General features: G+C 40.7%; 2 protein-coding genes and 1 long non-coding RNA gene across 5 annotated transcripts; 1 reads left to right on the top strand and 2 right to left on the bottom strand.

Moving 5' to 3' along the window:
• Window positions 1-38: 38 nt before the first annotated feature.
• LOC108607129 lies at window positions 39-4,910 on the bottom strand. 2 transcript variants are annotated; one of them, XR_001915484.2, is made up of 4 exons: window positions 3,315-4,909; window positions 1,042-2,341; window positions 849-981; window positions 39-454 (listed from the first exon to the last, which is right to left on the bottom strand). It is a non-coding gene; the product is annotated as an uncharacterized LOC108607129 (long non-coding RNA). The 2 variants fall into 2 exon arrangements; XR_001915483.2 differs by having other exon boundaries at window positions 1,042-4,910.
• A 391-nt stretch (window positions 4,911-5,301) lies between these two features.
• Window positions 5,302-11,566, bottom strand: LOC108605629 (peptide transporter family 1). Its single transcript, XM_017995412.1, has 6 exons — window positions 11,383-11,566; window positions 11,131-11,330; window positions 7,947-8,025; window positions 7,661-7,889; window positions 6,250-7,600; window positions 5,302-5,950 (listed from the first exon to the last, which is right to left on the bottom strand). The coding sequence occupies exons 1-6, from the start codon at window positions 11,471-11,473 to the stop codon at window positions 5,345-5,347; spliced, it is 2,556 nt and encodes an 851-aa protein (XP_017850901.1). The 5' UTR covers window positions 11,474-11,566; the 3' UTR covers window positions 5,302-5,344.
• Window positions 11,567-13,857: 2,291 nt separating this feature from the next.
• On the top strand, window positions 13,858-19,630 carry LOC108607176 (peptide transporter family 1). 2 transcript variants are annotated; one of them, XM_017997832.2, is made up of 6 exons: window positions 13,858-14,001; window positions 14,226-14,307; window positions 16,911-17,170; window positions 17,228-17,306; window positions 17,368-18,371; window positions 18,431-19,630. In XM_017997832.2, exons 2-6 carry the CDS (start codon window positions 14,289-14,291, stop codon window positions 19,430-19,432), a joined length of 2,364 nt encoding a protein of 787 aa, XP_017853321.1. In that variant the 5' UTR covers window positions 13,858-14,001; window positions 14,226-14,288; the 3' UTR covers window positions 19,433-19,630. The 2 variants fall into 2 exon arrangements, with proteins under 2 accessions (XP_017853321.1, XP_017853320.1); XM_017997831.2 differs by lacking the exons at window positions 13,858-14,001; window positions 14,226-14,307 and adding an exon at window positions 16,802-16,853.
• The last annotated feature ends 54 nt before the right edge of the window (window positions 19,631-19,684 follow it).

Raw genomic sequence — 19,684 nt, 5'->3', positions numbered from 1 at the left:
TAAGTTGCTTTTATTTCAGCATTTTTTTTTCGTACTCTTAAGTCTGTTTACTTGCATTTTTTATAACGATTTTGAAGATTTTTCTTTGCAGAAAACAACAAAACGCAAAAAAATATGAAACGTGCGAGAAAAGATATATGGTAATAAATATTTTCAATAAAGAATATAAATAAAAATACAATCAAATCTTGTTTTTTCGCTTACTGCCAAGTTGCAATGTTTTTGGTGCGGGCTCTTGGCTAAGTTAGTTTTGTTTACTTGTGGTTTTTGTGCTTGCTAACGCACTAACAAGTTGTTGTCTTGGCTAATTCGCTTGTATATAATGCTCATCTTAAAAGTATGCAACATTTTGTTTGTTTGCTACACGAATCCTCTTTAGAAAATTGGCCATAACTAGTCCGTATCCTGTCGCATTTACAAAATTTTTAGTATGTGCAACTCACAGGACGAAACTCTATCGATTGGCATCAAAAAAATATGGTGTTATTATATTGTCCATCAACTTAGAAAATTTTCGCGAGGAAAGTGGTCAAAAACACAAAATCCTTGTTTTCTCCGGAACTACAAGGACTATCAAGATGTTCTTTGGTCACATGAGGGCCCTTTTAAAGAGGAATCGTTTGGCACTGATTCGTCCTGATCCTGGCGAGGATTCAGGAGATATGGCCTATTTTCTGTATACCAAAAATGCTTGTCTTCTTGGCTCCTGTAAGGACTTTCGTCCTTTGAGTGGTATATTCTGAAAGCTCTTAAGGAGCATTACCTGGACACCAAAGGACATCCGTGTAGTCCTTGTAGTTTCCGCGTAAAAGCACACTTTGTGTTTTTGGGCCCATTTTGCTACTAACCCCCTGCAAATTTTTTCAAGAAATTTTGTTGTGCAATCCTTGATATCTTGGTATGCAGTTCGATGGATTCGATGTTCAGCAGCTCGAAAATGCAAGTCTTTTTTGCATCGGATGGATAACGAAGGAGCAGCAGCTAAAAAACGATTACATTTTGCATTAAAAACGTAAATACAAAAAGACTTAGGCAACGAACTTGCTGGCAGCATTGTGTTTTCAATCCTGGATATCCTCGTATGCAGTTCGATAGATTTTATGCCCAGGAGCATGAAAATCCATGTCATTTTGCAGTCGAAAGGAGCAGGAGCTAACAAACGGGCGTTGCTTCCAATGATTGGAATTTATCAAACAAAATTATATAAAAAAATAAATAAACAAGACAGATGTTTATGTTTAGATCACAGTTTATTTAATGAGTACCAAAGAAAAATGTGTAAAATTAAAATATAAAAAAATGAAATGTATGTATATGAGTGATTTTGTTATTATTCCCACCTCGATCCTTAATATTATGTCATACGAAACTTTATTGCATCGAGGCAGGCGTATAACAATAGCAGTATTTTTTTTTATAATATTAAGGCTCGTACAACATTACAATAGAAGTATTTTTTTGTATAATATTAAGGCTCGTACGAAGTTACTCTTAATATCTACGGATTTGTTTTGCCGCGGATTTCGACGGATTTGACTTTCGTTTGCGTATGACGTTTCCCCGAACCGATTGAGCCAATTAATTATAATTGTTTATGCACAAACGCTTAAACCATTATAATTTGCTTATTTATATAAGACCTGAACTATGCTAAGTAACTAGTACTTTTCATACAACAGTTCATATTCTTCTATGCTGGAAACAATCTACGCATTGCCAATTTTTAATTCTGCTCTATTTGGTGCAGAATCATAAATTACCAACCAGTTAGAAAAAAAAAACAAAAAAATGGCAAAATTTTGTTTTTCAGCTTTTTGTTGTTGAATGAGTTGAGTATGATGAGTTGGTGAGATAAAAGATATAGAAAATGTAAATCGCCAATGGGTGGGTGGTAGGTATGTCAATTTAGAACTAAAATTGAATTGAAACTGAAGTTGAGAACCAAACGAGAAACTAAAAATTGAGTTAGCTGCTTCAGTCCGCTGTAATTTAGAAGCAATATTTAGTACAGTTAGTTAAGAGAGCTTCTTAGAGAATGCTTCTTGGCTTGTTGTATCGCAGTTTGGCTGGCAGGCAGGGCTTGAAAATCGTTCGCCATGGCTTATGCATATCAAAACTCTTTGCGGCGCACAAGGCAGCGTAAGGGCTACAACAATTGCAACAATAAAATTTGTGTATCGAATATAGTGTGTGTAAAATTAGACGTTGAAACGAACAGTGCTTGAAAATTTAGTGAGCTTGGAATTTGGAGCGCTTTGAAATCGCTTTTCGGTGAAAATTAAAAGTAATGCTCACGCTCCAAGCAGTGCGCTCCAAGTTTCGACACTGACGGTCAGTCACTCTGAAAAACACAGCAAATAGGTTAATCCAATAAATTCAAAACTGATGCACATTGGTATGTGTGTGTGTGTGTGTGTGTGAGAGAGTTTGGCAAATTGCACAACATTTAAGCAGATTAAACATGTTACGTTTGCTTTCTTTTTTAATGTTAATGGTTATTTTTATTGTGTTAGATATTTAAGCTACAGCTGAGCAAAAATAGTATGTTTGTTATAAGAAATGTCCAAGTCCCTTGCTAGTCACATCCGCTACGCAGACTAGGGGTGTAACTAGCAATAGACTTGCTATATGTTATCTTTTTATTCCTAGCTAATATATTTTTTTACGCATATGAAAAAAAAACACGCATTGTCCTTTTAGATTTGAGTGCCTAACTATTATTTTGTTTGCTATTGTCCTTTGTTCTATATTTTAATGCCCTACTGCTATGCTTACTACTTAAACGCTTTTGGCAAAAAAAAAAAACGCGTATTGTCCCTTTATTTTGCAAGCCCTAACTCTTACTCCTTTTTACTTAAGCGCTAATTTAAAAAAAAACGCGCATTGTCCTTTGCATTCAAGCGTTTGCTAAGTGTTTTGTATAGAAAACACATAGAAAACTTTAGTTTTCTTTTGGTTATGATTCATATTGTTAATTAATCTGAGCAATTGTGCAATTGAATTGAAGTGTTGGCGTATTGACAACTCACCTAAGCGCAATTAATGTAAAATGCATTTACATAGTTTTTAGCAAAAAACTATGAAAACAAGCTGTAAGCAAACTGTATTTAGTATTCAATATGCAATGATATGTACGCAAATTATAAATCGCTTTATTTATCTCTTTGGCTGCGATTTCAAAGCTTAGAATTGCGAATTATTTATTAATGGCAACTGCTGTTTGCTGAACTAATTTTTGAGTTTATGGCTTGTGTGTGCGTGTTTTAGTTATTTCTGTTGCAATTGTAAGCGACCTTTGAGCTGACTGTACTTACAAAAGAGTCAATGCAATTGAACAAGTTGCTAGCTCTGCTAGTGGGTGGTGTTGGGCTGGGCACTTATCAAGCCATAATGTTGCTAGCGTTTCACCAAAAGATTTGCCAGTTAGATAGCGCTGTCTATTGTAGTCACAGTCGAGTGTCTTTTCCCCCATCAAAAAAAAACCGATAGCTAAAAAAAAACCGCATTGAAGTTAACTGGGGAATTGTGAATTTGAAATTTCTGCAATTTGTGTGTTTTTTAAGTGGAGCTTAGGCAAGTGGAAAGTGTTGCCAATGTGCGGCGGCAGCCTTTGCTTTTATCAATCCAGCGAAGCGTTAGGGCGGCTGCATTCAGTCTCTCCATTGGTGCTACCCACGAACTTCGCTGCTATGGTTGTGCTGCTTTAACGCTGCGCCGGCAAACTACTGAGCGTGCGAGTGGGATAGCAGATGCGCATGAATCGGAGCGCATGTTGCTGCTGCTGCCTATCGCCCATTCGCTCGCATTCATGTAAGGCCTCGCACACACACACACATGCAACACTACACCCACGCGTTGACTGGAAGTATGAGGTCGCTTCGACAGCCTGTGCTAGTGTGTTTGTGTTTTTTCCTGCGTCCGTGTGTGCGCTGCACGAATCCGAATGCAAAGTGAAATCGTCGCATCCGCTGCACTCGTCCGACCAGTCCTTCCAGCAAGCAGCGCTACTGAGATTTATTTACAGTGGGGCCCATGGTGCCAATAGCAGTTAAGTCCACAGCGCAAGAGAAACTCGAATGCAGCAGACGCTTCTTAGATCTTCGAGACATGAGTCGGACTCGAGCGCGACACTCAAGCCGACAGCCCCACAAGCGCCAACTGCACACACACACACACACATTGGCAGACTATTCAATTCAATTGATGGTGTGGCATTGATTCAATCAATCTTTTTGCACTTTTAAGTTTTAAACACAATTTTTACAGTTTCAGCAACGTCATCTCACTCGTAGCCTAGACACTCGACTGCGGCAGGCACAGCTCAGCACTTCCAAAAGGTAAACTCGGTTAGCGTTTCTAGGTAGCAAAAGTCTGGTCTGGTCTGGTCTGGTCTGGTTCTCAGGTAGCACCTCGCTGACCTTTTCTCGAGGGTTCTTTCGGGTACGGGTTCTGGTTCGGCTTAGGGTCTTCGCGTCTTTCTTCCTGTCCTTCTGCACGTCTCTTCGTCTATCTGCCTGCCTGCCTGCCCACTCTATCTCGGGTATATCATGCGCATTAGGGGTTGCTGCGCTTCGTCCTTGGAAAATGCAGCTGCCTGTTTTTTTCTTCTGGAAAACTGCACTTAACACGGTCTTCTGGGTCTTCCTTCCATCTTCGTCAGTCTTACTTCCTTCCTTCCTTCTGTCATCTTTCATCTTTCGTCCTTCCTTCCTTCTACTTTTGCTACCTCAACAATTTGCAATTCTTGCTTTCGTTTTTCACTTCTTCTTTTTTTACTTTTTGCATTTCTTGCAATTTATAAACTCGTTAACTTGCATTTAATTTAATTTAATTGCTTTTTTCATCAATTAATTTTTATTGACTGCAACTTGTCCGGGCGTTCAACGATTCTATTGCAAGAAAATTTTTGCAATGACGCAGTGGCGTTGCAAAAAGGGGTTTGTATGTGTATCTAAAACCAGGGCTGCGAAATTTGCTATACAGCATTTATCATATCACATGATGCGCTGCAAATTGCAAAATGTTCTTAAGCTTGCAAATAGCGTCAAATAATAATTTCGCTTAATATTTGCTGCTAATTTAGCGCATTGCTTGTAGCTTTTAGCTGTGCGCTGATCGCGCGCTATTCAGCAAACAGCGTTGCCAGACTGCTGCATATAGCTGGCAACAGTGTGGCAAGCCGCCGTGGTGAGCAGCTGTGGTGAGTTAATAGTTTGAATTCAAATTTAAATTAACAATTGTGTTTACTAACAAAAAATAAAAAACAAGTGCAACATAAAAATAATAAATAAAAACATGCTTACATTTAAATTAAATAAAACTGAGCGATATACTGATCTGTTAGTTAATCCTCGTAGGCTCTATTGCGATAGCAGCCTTGTTCGTTGACCAGGCTCAGGCCCACCAAGCTTTGGCCGCCGGCTTTGCTGCTAACGGCGACAGCTGTAGCAGTCGCCCCACCACCGTTAGCAGTCGTCTGGTTCGTTCCCGCTTGGTCTGGATCCGCACTCTTGCTCTCATCGACAATGACATCCGCATCCCGATCAATTATCTCGCTGCCAAAGTCCACCTTGGCTGTCGCTGACTCCGGCTCCGGCTTTTTCTTTTCCTCCTTGGCCGCCTCCGTACGCTTGTACTTGTAGTTGCGTGCCAGGCACAGAAATATCACCAAGTCCACCAGCATCAGCGTGGCGAAGAGCGCAAACTCCGACGACTGCGAGCCCACAAACTTGAGCTCCGCTATGACGACTGTCAGCAGATTTCCAAACGCCACCGATAGCAGCCAGGCAGCCTGCACGGCGGACTTCATGCTCGCCGGCGCTTGGGTGAACGAGAACTCCAGTCCAGTTACCGAGAACATTATCTCGGCGGCAGTCATCACCACAATCTGTGGCAGTTGCCAAAGTATGGACAACGATGTGGGTGCGACCACCTCCAGCATGTTGTATTTCTGTAAAGATAAAAATACAATTAATATAATGAATACCAAAAAGAAATAAATATTTAATTCAGTTAAAAAAAAAACTAATTTTGTGAGAGCAAAATAATGAATTAAAAATTATATAAAAGCACATAATTCAAATAAATAATAATTAGCAATTGCTAAAGAATTGAACAGGTTTATTCTTTAGCTGTTGCTCATTATTGTTTAGATTTGTTCTTTAACTGAATTCAATGAGCAATGTTTATTAATAAATTTAACGAATTCATTAATTAATAGCACTTAGCACTGGTGTTTTTGGAACTTACATAACCATCGAGTGCATTGCCCTGCACCAGCAAACTGTAGAGTCCACCGGTCTTGGTTTCAAAACTGGCCGCCCGCTTGCCATTGATGTCCAGCTCGCCATAGCCAAAGTTAACCTGATGCAACTGGGTGAGGTTGCGTTCGCTGAGAGCGACATTTGCCGCGACGGGCGCTTTGAGCTGCAGCGGACCCTCGCCCGCGGGTGTGTTGAGCAGCATGCGCAGCATGGGCGGCCTATTGAGCCTGGGCGCGCTGCTCAATCCGTCCTCGAACTCGGCAAGCTCGCCGCGTGCTAGGAAATAGCTAACAGCCTTGCCCGGCTGCAGACGCAGCGTGCCCTCGATTTGGGGGCAGCGTGTGCTGGCCGGTTGAGCCTTGAAGCTGAACTGCGTGGGCTGGGTGACATGCAGCTGCAGATTGGACCACATGCCCAGTGGCTCGATGCTGTGGGCATAGGGCAGACCGCCAGCGGCGGAGCCAAGATCGCTGTTGAACTCATAGCGACAGGGCATGCCGTTGTAAAGACGCAGATGAGCGATTTCCGGCGATGCGGGCGCTGCCTCGGGTCCCAGCTGCTCCAATTGCAGCTCCACGGCAGCGGAGAGAAAGAAGCCCACGGCGGCGAGCAGCAAGCCCAGCGAGAGCTTCTGCAGCGGCCGATAGATGCCAATGCGCGCCAGCAGCGGATACAGCAGGTAGTCGAAGAGCGGTATGAAGGCGAGTATAAGCAATGGATTGATGACCTGCATTTGATCGGGCTTGATCTGGAATCCGCCCCAGATGTCGCCGTTCATGTGCGTGGCCTGGAAGGTCCAGCGCGAGCCCTGCTGATCGGATAGCGCCCAGAAGAGCGGAAAGGGCACATAGAGCAGCAAAATCTTGGACAGACACTTGGTCTCGTACACGAGCTTGGGCCCCACCGCGGGCGTGGCATAGTCCAGAAAGCTATTCATCGGCCTCTCCTTGCGATTCTCGCACCAGCCCTTGTAGGCGCTTGTCACGCACTGCGAGACACCAAAGATGATGTTGCCAGCCGGTGGAAAGCACTTGTAGCGTCGCTTGCCCGCCACAAATATCAGTATGGAGACAATCATCAGTATGGCGGGTATGCCAAAGGCCAGCGAGTAGCAATCCTCGTCGCCAAAGCAGTGCACATCGGCGCGCAGTATGGGCGTGACTGTGGTCGAGAGCATCGAGCCCGCATTGATGGCGAAATAGAAGAGCGAAAAGAACTTGGCCAGATCGGCAGCCTGCTCCGGCAGCTGAAACTGATCGCCGCCAAAGGCCGAAACGCACGGCTTAATGCCGCCCGTGCCGACAGCAATGAGCAGCAGTCCAGCTATGGTCACTTGTCTGCAAACAAAATTGGAAATATAAATTGAAACTTGTTTAGCTACTCCGACTCCCACTTACTTCACTGGCATGCCCTCCATGGGCACAGCGGCAAAGGCAACGACCATGGCGCCCATGCAGTAGACCATCGATAGATACAATATCGTCTTGTATTTGCCCAGAAATCCGTCGGCCACCAAAGCGCCCAGCAGCGGAAATATGTACACCAGCATTGTAAATATGTGAAACAGCACGGTCGAGGTTTCCTCATCGTAGCCCAGCTTGTGTGTCAGATAGAGCACCAGGATTGCTAGCCAAAAAAAGCAGTAATTAGCTACCAGTAACTAGTGCATTGTAGACTACTCACCACGCATGCCATAGTAGTTGAAGCGCTCGCAGAACTCATTGCTGATTATAAAAGCAACTGCCTTGGGATACGCCGGGTTCTGTACAAAATAAAATGAAATGAATTAGTTAACTGAACGTTTCATGATTAAGATCCAACTTCCTAGCTTTATGGCCAGTACGTGATTTTAACTTCAAAAGCTTTGCGTTACGTCTCTATCTCTATCTCTATATAAACAATTCTCAAGCTGATATTGATATGACCTAGAATTTATGTTTTTGCCATTTTAATTTGTTGAGCGTTTGTCGATTTTTCGCCTCAGACGCAAACTCTACAATTTAGAGCCGTTGTCTGTCTGTATGAGCGTTAAGAGCTCAGCAAGTATAGGCGCTAGCGTCTTAAACTGTCGGCTGTGCTCAACTGTTGTTATGTGCATTTTTAATTTATGTTTTGTTTTGTTTTGTTTTGTTTGCTGTCTATACGCCAAGGTAAGCCTTTAACTGGTTTTAAACACCTGCCTGGCCTGGCCTGGCTTGCTTGCTAGCGTATTCATTGATAAGCCAAATTGTAAATTCTGCACATGCAAAAGCCCCCGCCGTAACTCCCCGCAACTTACGGTACTTGCCTTGTGGGCGTGCGACTTTGCCTAGACCTAGATTTTATAAACAAATAGACATTCGTTGGTTTGGCGTGCGTTTCATTGTGGCTGCTTGAACTTGAAAGGAAATTTAATCAAGTGTAAATTTTAGTCAAAAACGAAAGTTTTTTGTTTTGTTTAAATTAATGTTAATTTCTCAACATTTCTCTTTCATTTCTAATGAGTAGGTGTGCTGTATGATAAATTAAATAACTAGCTAGGGCAACAAATATTGGCAAGCTCTTGTTTACGCTCACCTGGCGACGACGACGACAACTGTGACGTCATAGCGCGGGCGCTTACGCTCAGTCGCTCACTCGCTCTTTCGCTCTGTTGATTGTGTGTTGAAATCCACAATTTAGACGCCGCTTATTTTAGTGATATGAGATGGCAATCTGCTGCGACTAATTATAAAACTGTTGAGGCGTATAAAACCGATTGTTTGACTTACAGACTAGACTCGACAGAGACGATAAACACACACACACACACACACACACCTACCCCTACCTTATGTACATATAGTATATTGTATGTTTGTCTGTATGTATGTAGAACAAGTCCGGTTAGATAAAGCGATCTCCAGTTGAACGCACTGTTCCCAACCAAGTGGGTCAACCACATCAGCACACGCTTTGTGTTTGTTTTGATTTGATTTTCGTTTTCGATTTCGCTGATTAATTGACTCAATTGGATTTCAAAGGCAATAAAAGGATTTTTCTGCTACTGACCTATATTCTAAGCAGTGCCATTCAAGGTCGATCGATCGATCGATCGGTATGCATGACTTTTAAGCTAAAATTGTTGCTTAGTTTGTTTTACATTTTAGTTTAAGACATTTCTGCACGTGCGTAGAGCTTTGTTAACTTTCTCGATCGACAGCTGAAAGTGACAGCATATGTGATGATTACACACATACATATACATATGCATGCTTAAGCTGCTGTTAATTTATTTTGTAACTGCGTTTGCTTACTCTATAAATTTCAAAGCTCTCAAGCCTTTATTTACAGCCTTTTCTCACTTTTAGCGTATTTGCCAGTCGACTATGCACGCTCGCCTTAAGTTTTACTTGTACTTTTAGTACTCAATATCGTTTCGTATGTAAGCAACCATTAACGGTAAGACTGCATTCACATATGTATGTACTTGGTCTCTCACCTCTTTTCTCTCCATCTCCAACTCCATTTCGTTTACTTCAAGCTGCTTTGCCATGTTTGCCAGCTCCCTTGCTTTGTCGCTGACTGTGGCTGTCACTTGCTTTGTTGTCCCCTTGCCCGCGCCCCTCCCGTTATCCGTCACAGCATCCGCAGCGCTCATTAGCAGGCCGTGACTTTCAACAATTAAATTAAAATGCACTTAACGAACACACGAAATTGTATACAAAATACACCGAAAATAACAAAAGCATTAATATGCTCGAATGAAACAAACGCGCAAGAAAGAAATCAAGTAGAAATGTTGTAGCTCTTAAGCTGCGGAATTTTATCAGCTGCCGCCGCACGTGTGCCAATGTATAACTTATAATTATTTAACTAGCACAATGATAAATGATTTAATAATGCGATCAAGTTGCGCTTTTAAGACAAAATTCTCTGCCATGCAATTGCTTCAAAATTTGAAAGCAGCGCAGCTAGCAAGTGTAAGAAGCAGCAGAAGATTAAAAAGGGCAGCAAAGCAGATGAATTAGTTTCGAATTAAAGTAAATGCTTGAAAGAGCGTCAGTCCAAGAGAGAAAGAGAGTGAGTGAGTGAGCGTGTGAGAGCGGCAGTGCGGGTGTAGCTGTAAAAGCGCTCAAAGCAGCGCAGCTGCTGCGCAAATTAACTTTGTTGTCGTGCCTAAGCCTAAGTGCTGAGCAAGAGAAAGAGAGAGAGAGTAAAGCTTAGAGTGCAGCGCAGTCGCAGTCGCAGCAGCGGCTGCACAACATTTGGCGCTTGGGCGCTATCTTAAAAGCAAAAACATATACACAGACAAACGTACAGTTTAAGCAATAGTAAATCATTTTTGTATGCATACACATACATAACATACTATTATGTATGTATGCAGGCTTTGCTAGTCAAGTTCAATGTTCATGACAGCGCTGCTTTAACTGTACTATGTAAATAAATATGCACAGCGGCAAACAAGACTGTTGGCACAGCAAGCAAATTTTACATACATATGCTTAACAATAAACCAACAAATTCAGTAAAAACATTATAGTCTAACTCTAACATACTCTAACTTCAAATAAAAATAATAGGAATAACATTATTGAGATAAGTGTACGTATTATTTGATTTCATTTAAACATCTAAATAGGCCACAAAAGTTTAGCACACTTAACTAAGTATTTATTATCTATTTGAAAAATATTAGCTGCTGCTTAAGAAATTATTTTCTAAATTATAATTTGAATAACGTTTTTACCGATTTTGCTGTGCAGACAAAATGCTGCTGTGCCAATACTTTTTCAACTTACTGTTTGCATCTATTGTTACAGTTACACTTTGTTTCCCCAAAATGATAAATAATGCAGTTGACTTGCCCGGCTTGACTATAATTTGTTTAAATTTAGTTGCTTACGTTTTCATGTTCCTCCGATTCAGTTGTGCTCCAATCACTGCTGTCCGTTGAATCATTCACATAGTCATCGTTGCTGTCAAACTCCGACTCATAGTAGCGGGAACGAGCTGCGCCAATGCCGCTGGGATTCGGATTCGCATTCGGTACGGCGCTAGGGCCAGGAGATGTGACGGAAATAGCGCCGCCCTCTGCACGAAAAACTGCAAAGGATTACAGATTAATTAAAGATGTGGCTGCAGCTGCAAAGCCTACGCGAGAAGCAGCTGGAAGTGTCCGTTGTGGCAGGATTGGCGCTGGATTGGCCTGATGAGAGATTTGAGCGCACAGTATATGTTTTAAACATATTTGTATTGAAATTTGGAAACTTCTAAAGTGACAACTAAATCGACTTGTTGCTAACCTCATTTCTTTATTTATCAGCGACACGAGGCAAGCGCACAAAGTTCGAATCTTAACTAAGTTAAGCAGCTTGCCTAATCTATGGCAGAAATAGTAGTAAAGCGTAAATAGATTCCGATTTAATCAGCTGACCAGTCATCGATCGATCGATCGACATTAGCTGTATATTTCTTTAACAACTGATTTATAGCAGCTGGATTAAGTGCAAGCGTAATTTACTTAATCTAGGGAAAACCACAAAAATACAAATACAATAAATCGAAATTAACTTTTAGGCAACTTGGCTAGCCAGTTGTACATTAAAGTTTAGCAGAGAAAACCTTTCTTTTTTTAATATAATGATGTAAACTCGGCTGATTGTAGAATCGATTGCAATATACGATTTAACAAGAACTGTCTTTCTCTAGCTTGTTGCTCAGTCAAGTCGCTCATGATCGATAATGCACTTGGATCATATATATTGGCACACTTAATGGCTTCAATAGAGTGTTACTCAATCCATTCATGTGGACATCATGTCCACACACTTTCCACAGTTGACTCGAGTCGTTAAGGCCATAAAAACTGCAAGTGCAGCCAACACGAACTTTGTTTACACTGCAAATAAAAGGCAAATAAATCAAAGCTTTGTCAGTTCGATTTCGTTGTTTAGAGTATTAAGTTTACTTATCGCTAATGGCAGCCTAATAATAATTGCTATACAATGCAATAATCTTGTGCCTATAGCTATTGTATATGAGTTTATATATATCTGCAAATCATAATTATTGGGTAATCGTAAATACTATAAGCGTTGAGTTATCAGCAGAGCGATTAAATTCATAGTTGCTTGTTGAAATGGCAACACACACACACACAGAGAGAGAGAGATTAGATCATTAAATGGAATAATACCCTTAAAGATATATGTACTAATTTATTGGCAGAGTTCAATGAAGTTGGGTAAAGCACCTGAAATGTACCCACTGCTTAGCTAGAAGCTCAAATATGTGCATAGTTAAGTTATACGATGTTTATGTCAAGTATCTAGCGCTCTAGTTGCGATAAGCAAAGAAATTGATAGAAGAGCAGAGTATTTAATTAATGACGCTGCAGACCTGAGAGCCAACAAGGCTGCTGTTTACTAGATAACACCTAGCCCAGGCGACGATAATGAAAGCAGAGCTAAGTACAGTGAAGCCAAGTTACAAGCTAGATAACTAGAGAGAGCCTAATGAGCAAAGTATACATTTTAAATTTAATTATAAAATTATTATTTAATATACAAGTACCAAAATACTTAAAAATACTCTTGTTTTCCAATCTGCCGTAAAAAATAAGTTATGCGTACTTTTCCCACTTTCCTCCGAGGCTTTCTTGCTTCAATTTTTTAAACTCATAATAATTATTTGCGGTCCCTGCAATTTACAAATTTTAAATTAAATTGCTATATATCAAAATATGTTATGATAAGTATATCAAAGCAAATACTTAGTTCAGCATTTATAAATGTTTTTTTTTTTTTATATTAACTTATTATATTAAGACTTAAGAGTTGCTAAAAATTAATGAAACTTGTATAAATTTTAAATGCAGTTCGTGATTCAAAGTTTTGTTTTGTAAAATTTGTTAAACATTTATAATTTCTTAATATAATTATTGTACTATATGTAGCAAAAATATTTTGAAAAATGTAGCCAAGTTTTATATAAATGTTGTAATAAAATAAATGAGTGCTATGAATGAATTCCAAAAGTATTAGATATGAAAAATATTTTTCAAAAATTAGTTAAGCATGTTTAATTACCAAAACATTATATTGGTGTCAATAGACAAATAGACAAATTAATATAATGCTGCCGCACGCGATTGTTAATGAGCGTGGACTGTAGATTGCATGAGTTTAAGCCTTGGCTATGGCAGTTCAATGAAAGTGGTTGCATGCAGACGAGACGACACCTTGATCAAGTGTAGATAATGTTGATCTCCAGTGTGTTAACTAATCGTGCGCGGGCCATAAATAATTTCAAAGCGAACACAAAGCGAAGGACGGACGGACGCAGCTTTGTAAATATTTCAGAGTTCGATTGATAAGATTGATAAGCGGGCGATAAGCAAGCGGCACACGGAGCTTATCAGCGGCTAAATCCCGATTAAGTGCCTGCCTGCCACATCGTACCCAAAAACAAATCTATGTACATACAACTAGCCTTACTGGGTTTGTATGTTTGTAAGGCACGCGCGCGCATTCGTAACTGACGTCGCTGCCGGCGTCGTTTAGTTAAACGACTCACGGACGAACGGACGAGAGCTTCTTAGTCAAGATTGAACCGCGCCAGCGTTAAACATCAGTCAGTCAGTTGATCGCCGTTGGCAGAGCTGAACGCGCGTCAAGTCTCCGTCTCCGTCTGCTCCACCAAAAAGTCGCTGGCGATCGAGCGAGCGACAAAAACGTTTTTTTCTTGTGTTATATGTTAAATGTTTTAAAACAATGTGAGTTGCAATCAATGCAAAGAAAACAACAAAACACGTAACAATAAAATACGTGTTAAGAATTTTTTGACTGCTTTTAACTGCTTTTGCTTTTGTTATTGCTTTTACTTTTATTTTTTTGCGTGTCTCACTCGCTTTGGCCTTTTGTTTATATCGTGTGTATACGTTAAATAAATGCAACTAAAATTGTTTCATGCGCTGATTTTATTTCTCTTTTTCTCAAGTGGCGATTAACGGATGTAAAGTGCACTAACAACAACAGCAACAACAACAACAATAGCAGCAACATGACGGATAATGAGAATGGTAATAATAATTTGAATTTAATATTTGTGTTGAGTTAGTCATTGCGCTGAGAATATTTTGTAATTTAGCTAAAAACAATCGTAGGTGCGATTTATAGCAGCAGCAGTAATAATAATAATAATAGTCAAGTATGTCTAAACATTGTAAGTTTTATAGTCAGTTAAGCGCTTAGTGACTGCAATTAAATTATGAGCTATGAGTTTTTGTTAACTTGAAGTTATCAATCATTATTTTATTTTAGTTAGCAGTTAATTTTATGTGCCCCAAGCTGCACTTAGTAAATTTAGTCTTTGGCTTTAACCAAACTTGGCTAATAGTGTCAGCGCATATTTGGCCTCTAACGTATTTATATAAACTTTATATTATATACACACACTTCAATGTCATGCTTGTTGCATTTGCATAATGTCTAGATATGGCGGCAGTCGGGTCTTTCCCCTGATTTCGATTTCAAACCAAAATTTAAATCACAGCTGTTGCTGCTTATTTTCAATTTTAACTAAACCAGCAGCCAATAAACCAAAACCAATTGTCTTTGTCTCTGTGTGTGTGTGTGTGTGTTGACATTAATTATACCGTTACGTTTTGTGTAGTTGTGCTAACTGTTAATTAAGCTGCAACAAGTCAATCAGTGAAACTGTTACGTACGCTATCTGCAAAAACAAAAGAAAAAAAAAACAACTAAAATTGTTAAGACATAATTGCTCAAGAATTTCGCGTAATTAACAACGCTTTGGGTTTTAGCGAATATTTTGCGGAAAGTACGTTCCATAAATATCATCGTATATACTTTAGTCCTAATGCGATTTATAGCCTTATCGCTGTATAGTGCGAAAGAGAGCGCGCTAGTGAGTTGCCGGCTTAATCGCTTGTAAATCAGTTAACCGTTTGTGTTGACAACGCACAAACAACAAGCCAAACAAGCTATCTATAGATATAGAGCTCGCTGATAAGCCAAATCGCTATTCAATGCATCCACTATATATATATATAATATGTATATATAGCTGCGATATTGGGCAAATTGAAATTTACGACACTCGACTTGCACGAATTTTAATCGCCATACAATTGCGATATGCCTTATTGCCCACCCCAAGCCCACACCCACCTCCCACCTCCCACTAGCCATCAGGCTTGATTCTTTTTTAGAGCAAAGCACAAAAGGCACGTAAACAGCCAAAACTAATATTAATTCTCTTTATCAATTGTTTTGAAATTAAACTTCATTTTTAATTTAGCTTAAAGTAAAAACTAAAATTATAAAGCGCATTTTTAGCATAAATGCTCTATTTAAATACTTAAAATTTATGCGTATCAAAGCTACAAAAAAAATGTGCATAAAAAAGATTAAATTTTAAATATTTTTCAATTAAAAAAATATTATTATGCATTATTATTGGCATGAGAACGGAAACAAAATTGCAAGTTTGATTGGTTTATCATTAATTTATTTTTATGCTTAAACTAATATTGCACTATTTATGAATAAAATGCTGAGCTGAGTGTACGCTGCATGATAAATGCCCATGAATCATGCCAAAGCAATTTAGAGTCTTGCTCTCAAGTTTGATATAGAAGAAAATAAAAGCAATAGAAATGTTGCTGCGTCGTGTGTCGACAGCAAATTAAAATGCAATGTGTGAACAATTATGCGACTGGGTTGGCCACATCCCCTCCTCCAGCTACAATAGAGAACATGCACGAGTTTCTTCTTTTTTTCCTTTTTTGCACACAATTTATATTGATTGTCATTTTGTTGTAGCCATTGACGTTGTCTGCTGCCGCAGCTTCAAAGATTTTGCCGCTAGACGCGATAACTATGATAAGCGTTATAAATATATGAAACACAACATGTGTAGAATGGTTGGTACTTGGGTCTAAACAAAGTAATAATATTGGCCAAAGCACACACTCGACTGTTTATGACTGCGTTCTGACTTTCATTGATGCCACACACATTATCAACTTGGCTAATGATTGTAAATATTTGTTTTTTTATACGCTTGTCATAAAGAGCAACAAAATTGAGCATTGTTTTAGCGAACTAATTGCAATTGTCAATCAAAGTTTGAATTTGTTATCTTTCGTTTTATAAAAATTCAAAATAACTTACAGTTTTGCTTGTTCCGAGATTTAAAAACATTAATTTTTAAATTTTAAATGCTTGATTTCGATATAAATGCATATTTCATAAATAAGTAATAATTGTAATAAGCAATTTTTTAACTTAATATCGGTTTTGAATATAACAAAACTAATCTAATGACACTTGTTTATTATTAACGCCCTAAGCGTTTATGCTTTAATTTGAATTAGAATTTTCTGCTTTTTATTTTTGCAATTTGCATGTCAAGAATATAGAAAATTCTCGAAGCTTTGGATGCGCCGACTGGGCATGTCAACTGTCAACTGGTGCACCTTATTAGTCTAAACAATAACAAATCTATTAAATAATGCAGTTGAGCATGCAATAAAAGAATTAAGTCGCAATAGCTGCGCATTCACAATGGCAGCGGCAGAGTTTGAGATACAAGCGCTCTTAGGTGCAGCAGCAGACAGTTTAATAAAAAAAATATGAAATCAATATAAAATCTTTGCAGACATTAAGTCGGCCGAGCCTGTACATGAGGCAGGCGAGAAGGCGGCGGCGGCAGCCGCAAGTGTTGAGGCTAATGGCGATGCCAATGGCAGCGCCACAGCAGCAGCAGCAGCAGCAGCAGCAGCGGAGCCAGCAGAGAACACTGAGCAGTCACTGGAGCCAATGGCTGCCAAGTCCAAGAGCTTGGAGCAAACCAACGGCAAGGAGCTGAGTGAAGACAAAGCCTTTGAAAATGTAGCCGAAGCGGAGGGACAGCAAAAGGTAAGTCTGCCCAACTAGCTATACACTTTTACATATTTATAATTTGGCTTTTTGTAGAAACTGCCCTATCCCAAGTCGGTGTTCTTCATCATCAGCAACGAGTTCTGCGAGCGCTTCAACTACTATGGCATGCGCAGTAAGTAGCTTAATCCTATCCAATCCAAGCTGCAGCTCGCTGACTATTTCGTATCTTTTAGCTGTGCTGGTGCTTTATCTGAATCGTGCGCTTGGCTACTCGACGGATACGGCCACTGTTGTCTTTCATATCTTTACCATGTTTGTTTATTTTCTGTGCGTGTTTGGCGCCATCATTTCGGACTCCTGGCTGGGCAAATTCAAGACCATTTTGTATTTATCCTTGGTGTATATCTGTGGCTCCGTTTTGCTAACTCTGGGCGCCATTGGACCGTTGAGTCTGCCGGCAGCAACATTTACAATGATAGGTCTGGCGCTTGTGGCGCTCGGCTCCGGCGGCATTAAGCCTTGTGTGGCAGCCTTTGGTGGCGATCAGTTCAAGGTACCGGAGCAGCTCAAGCAGATTACATCGTTCTTTTCGCTGTTTTACTTTTCCATAAACGCTGGCTCGCTGATCTCCACATCGGTGACGCCCATACTGCGTGAGGATGTCCACTGCTTTGGCGATATCAACTGCTATCCACTGGCATTTGGTGTGCCCGCTGTGCTGATGATTATCTCGGTGGTTATCTTTGTGCTCGGTCGCCCGCTGTACAAGATCAAACCGCCAGCGGGTAACATGGTGGTGCTGGTGACCAGCACCATCTGGACGGCCATAACGACCAAGTGCAAAGAGAAGAAGACCAATCCACGCGAACATTGGCTCGACTATGCGGACAAGAAATACGATCGCAAGCTCATTTCCGATGTCAAGGTGCTGCTCGGTGTGCTCTTCCTGTATCTGCCGATGCCGTTGTTCTGGGCGCTGTTCGATCAGCAGGGCTCCCGGTGGACCTTCCAGGCCACACGCATGGACGGCGATATGGGCTCCTGGGACATTAAGCCCGATCAACTGCAAGTGCTCAATCCATTGCTGATTCTGGTCTTCATTCCGCTGTACGATGTCGCCTTCTATCCGGCGCTGCGTCTCGTTGGCATACGTCGTCCACTGCAAAAGCTCACCCTAGGCGGTATTCTGGCCGGCGTTGCTTTTTGCATCTCTGGCGCCGTCGAGCTCAACCTGGAGGTAACTATAATTACAATATGACAGCTATACTAATAATAATTGGCTCTACTTACCCATAGAAAACCTATCCAGTGCTCCCGTACACCAACAACGCTCAGCTGCGCATCTTCAACACCGAGGACTGCACTTTCAACTTTGCCACCAATCTGGCGGCGAATGCCAACTTCAAGGTCGAGCCCTACAGCGTCTATACGGACAAGAATGTCTACGTGCACGGCCGTCTTCAGATGCAGTACACTGTCAGCACACAGGACGAGAAGTGTCAGAGTTATGTGGGTGTGAAAACTCCGGAGAACATTGATCACAAGAGCGCCTGGTCGCTGTTCCTTAATCAGCGCAATAAGACGAGCAATATGTTCTGGAGCACCGATGTTGTGGATAAGCCCTCTGAAAGTTATCCCATGGTACGTGTTGTGGCCAATGTGGAGCCACAGCGGCTGATTGAGCTCAAGAGCGCCAAGGACAACTATAAGCTGCTGGCGAATGAGACGAAGCTGATCCAGGTATCCTCCAATACGTACGATCTGTATGTGGACCAAAAGCTAGTGTCCTCGCATATCATACACACCGGCGGTGTCTATACGATAATGATCGATGAGGTGACCACGGGTGTTTATCACAGCGTGCTAGCAACCGTCACGGAACCAAATACGATGAACATACTTTGGCTTATACCGCAATATGTGATCATGACGCTGGGTGAGGTAATGTTCTCGGTGACGGGCTTGGAGTTCTCGTATGCGCAGGCGCCAGCTAGCATGAAATCGGTGCTGCAGGCCTGCTGGCTGCTGGGCGTGGCCTTTGGTAATCTCATTGTGGTCATCATTGCTGAGTTGAAGTTCTTTGAGAAGCAATCGTATGAGTTCTTCCTGTTTGCCGGCCTCATGTTCATCGACATGATCATCTTTATGTTTATTGCGTACAAATACAAGCCGAATGATCCCAACAAACCCGATGACGAGGTGGCTCTCACACAGGACCAAGATGTGCCAGCGCCCGATAAGGAGATTAAGCAACTGCAAACGCAGTACGACAACAAGGCGCTTGATGTCAACGAGTAGACTGTCGAGGTCATAAAACCCTAGCCACCTACTATCCTATGTATGTTGTGTATTATATAAGACCTGTCTATTTACAATGTAAGTGAAAAAAGTCCTGCCTCGGATTGCTGGTCGCCGAGCGTTGTTATGAATATAAATAAAATATGCTGCGTTTTTAAATAAAAACTGATAATCTTATACGAAAAATACCAAAATAAAAGTTATGCAAATACAAATATTTAAAGATTTTCACTTACATACTTGCATTAATAC

This window comes from Drosophila busckii, chromosome X, assembly GCF_011750605.1.
Source record: "Drosophila busckii strain San Diego stock center, stock number 13000-0081.31 chromosome X, ASM1175060v1, whole genome shotgun sequence".
NCBI lineage: Eukaryota > Metazoa > Arthropoda > Insecta > Diptera > Drosophilidae > Drosophila > Drosophila busckii.
The sequence above is the reverse complement of the archived record's forward strand: the minus strand, read 5'-3'. Positions and strand labels throughout refer to the sequence as shown.

Excerpts from the sequence above, each read along its gene's own strand:
- LOC108605629 (XM_017995412.1), bottom strand. The coding sequence starts at position 11,473 with ATGTTTAAAACATATACTGTGCGCTCAAATCTCTCATCAGGCCAATCC. Across the intron at positions 8,026-11,130 it reads AATCGGAGGAACATGAAAAC|AACCCGGCGTATCCCAAGGC; the intron begins GTAAGCAACTAA and ends TATTTTGTACAG. Across the intron at positions 7,890-7,946 it reads CAACTACTATGGCATGCGTG|CAATCCTGGTGCTCTATCTG; the intron begins GTGAGTAGTCTA and ends TTTTTTGGCTAG.
- LOC108607176 (XM_017997831.2), top strand. The coding sequence starts at position 16,817 with ATGGCAGCGGCAGAGTTTGAGATACAAGCGCTCTTAG. Across the intron at positions 17,171-17,227 it reads AAGCGGAGGGACAGCAAAAG|AAACTGCCCTATCCCAAGTC; the intron begins GTAAGTCTGCCC and ends GGCTTTTTGTAG. Across the intron at positions 18,372-18,430 it reads CCGTCGAGCTCAACCTGGAG|AAAACCTATCCAGTGCTCCC; the intron begins GTAACTATAATT and ends ACTTACCCATAG.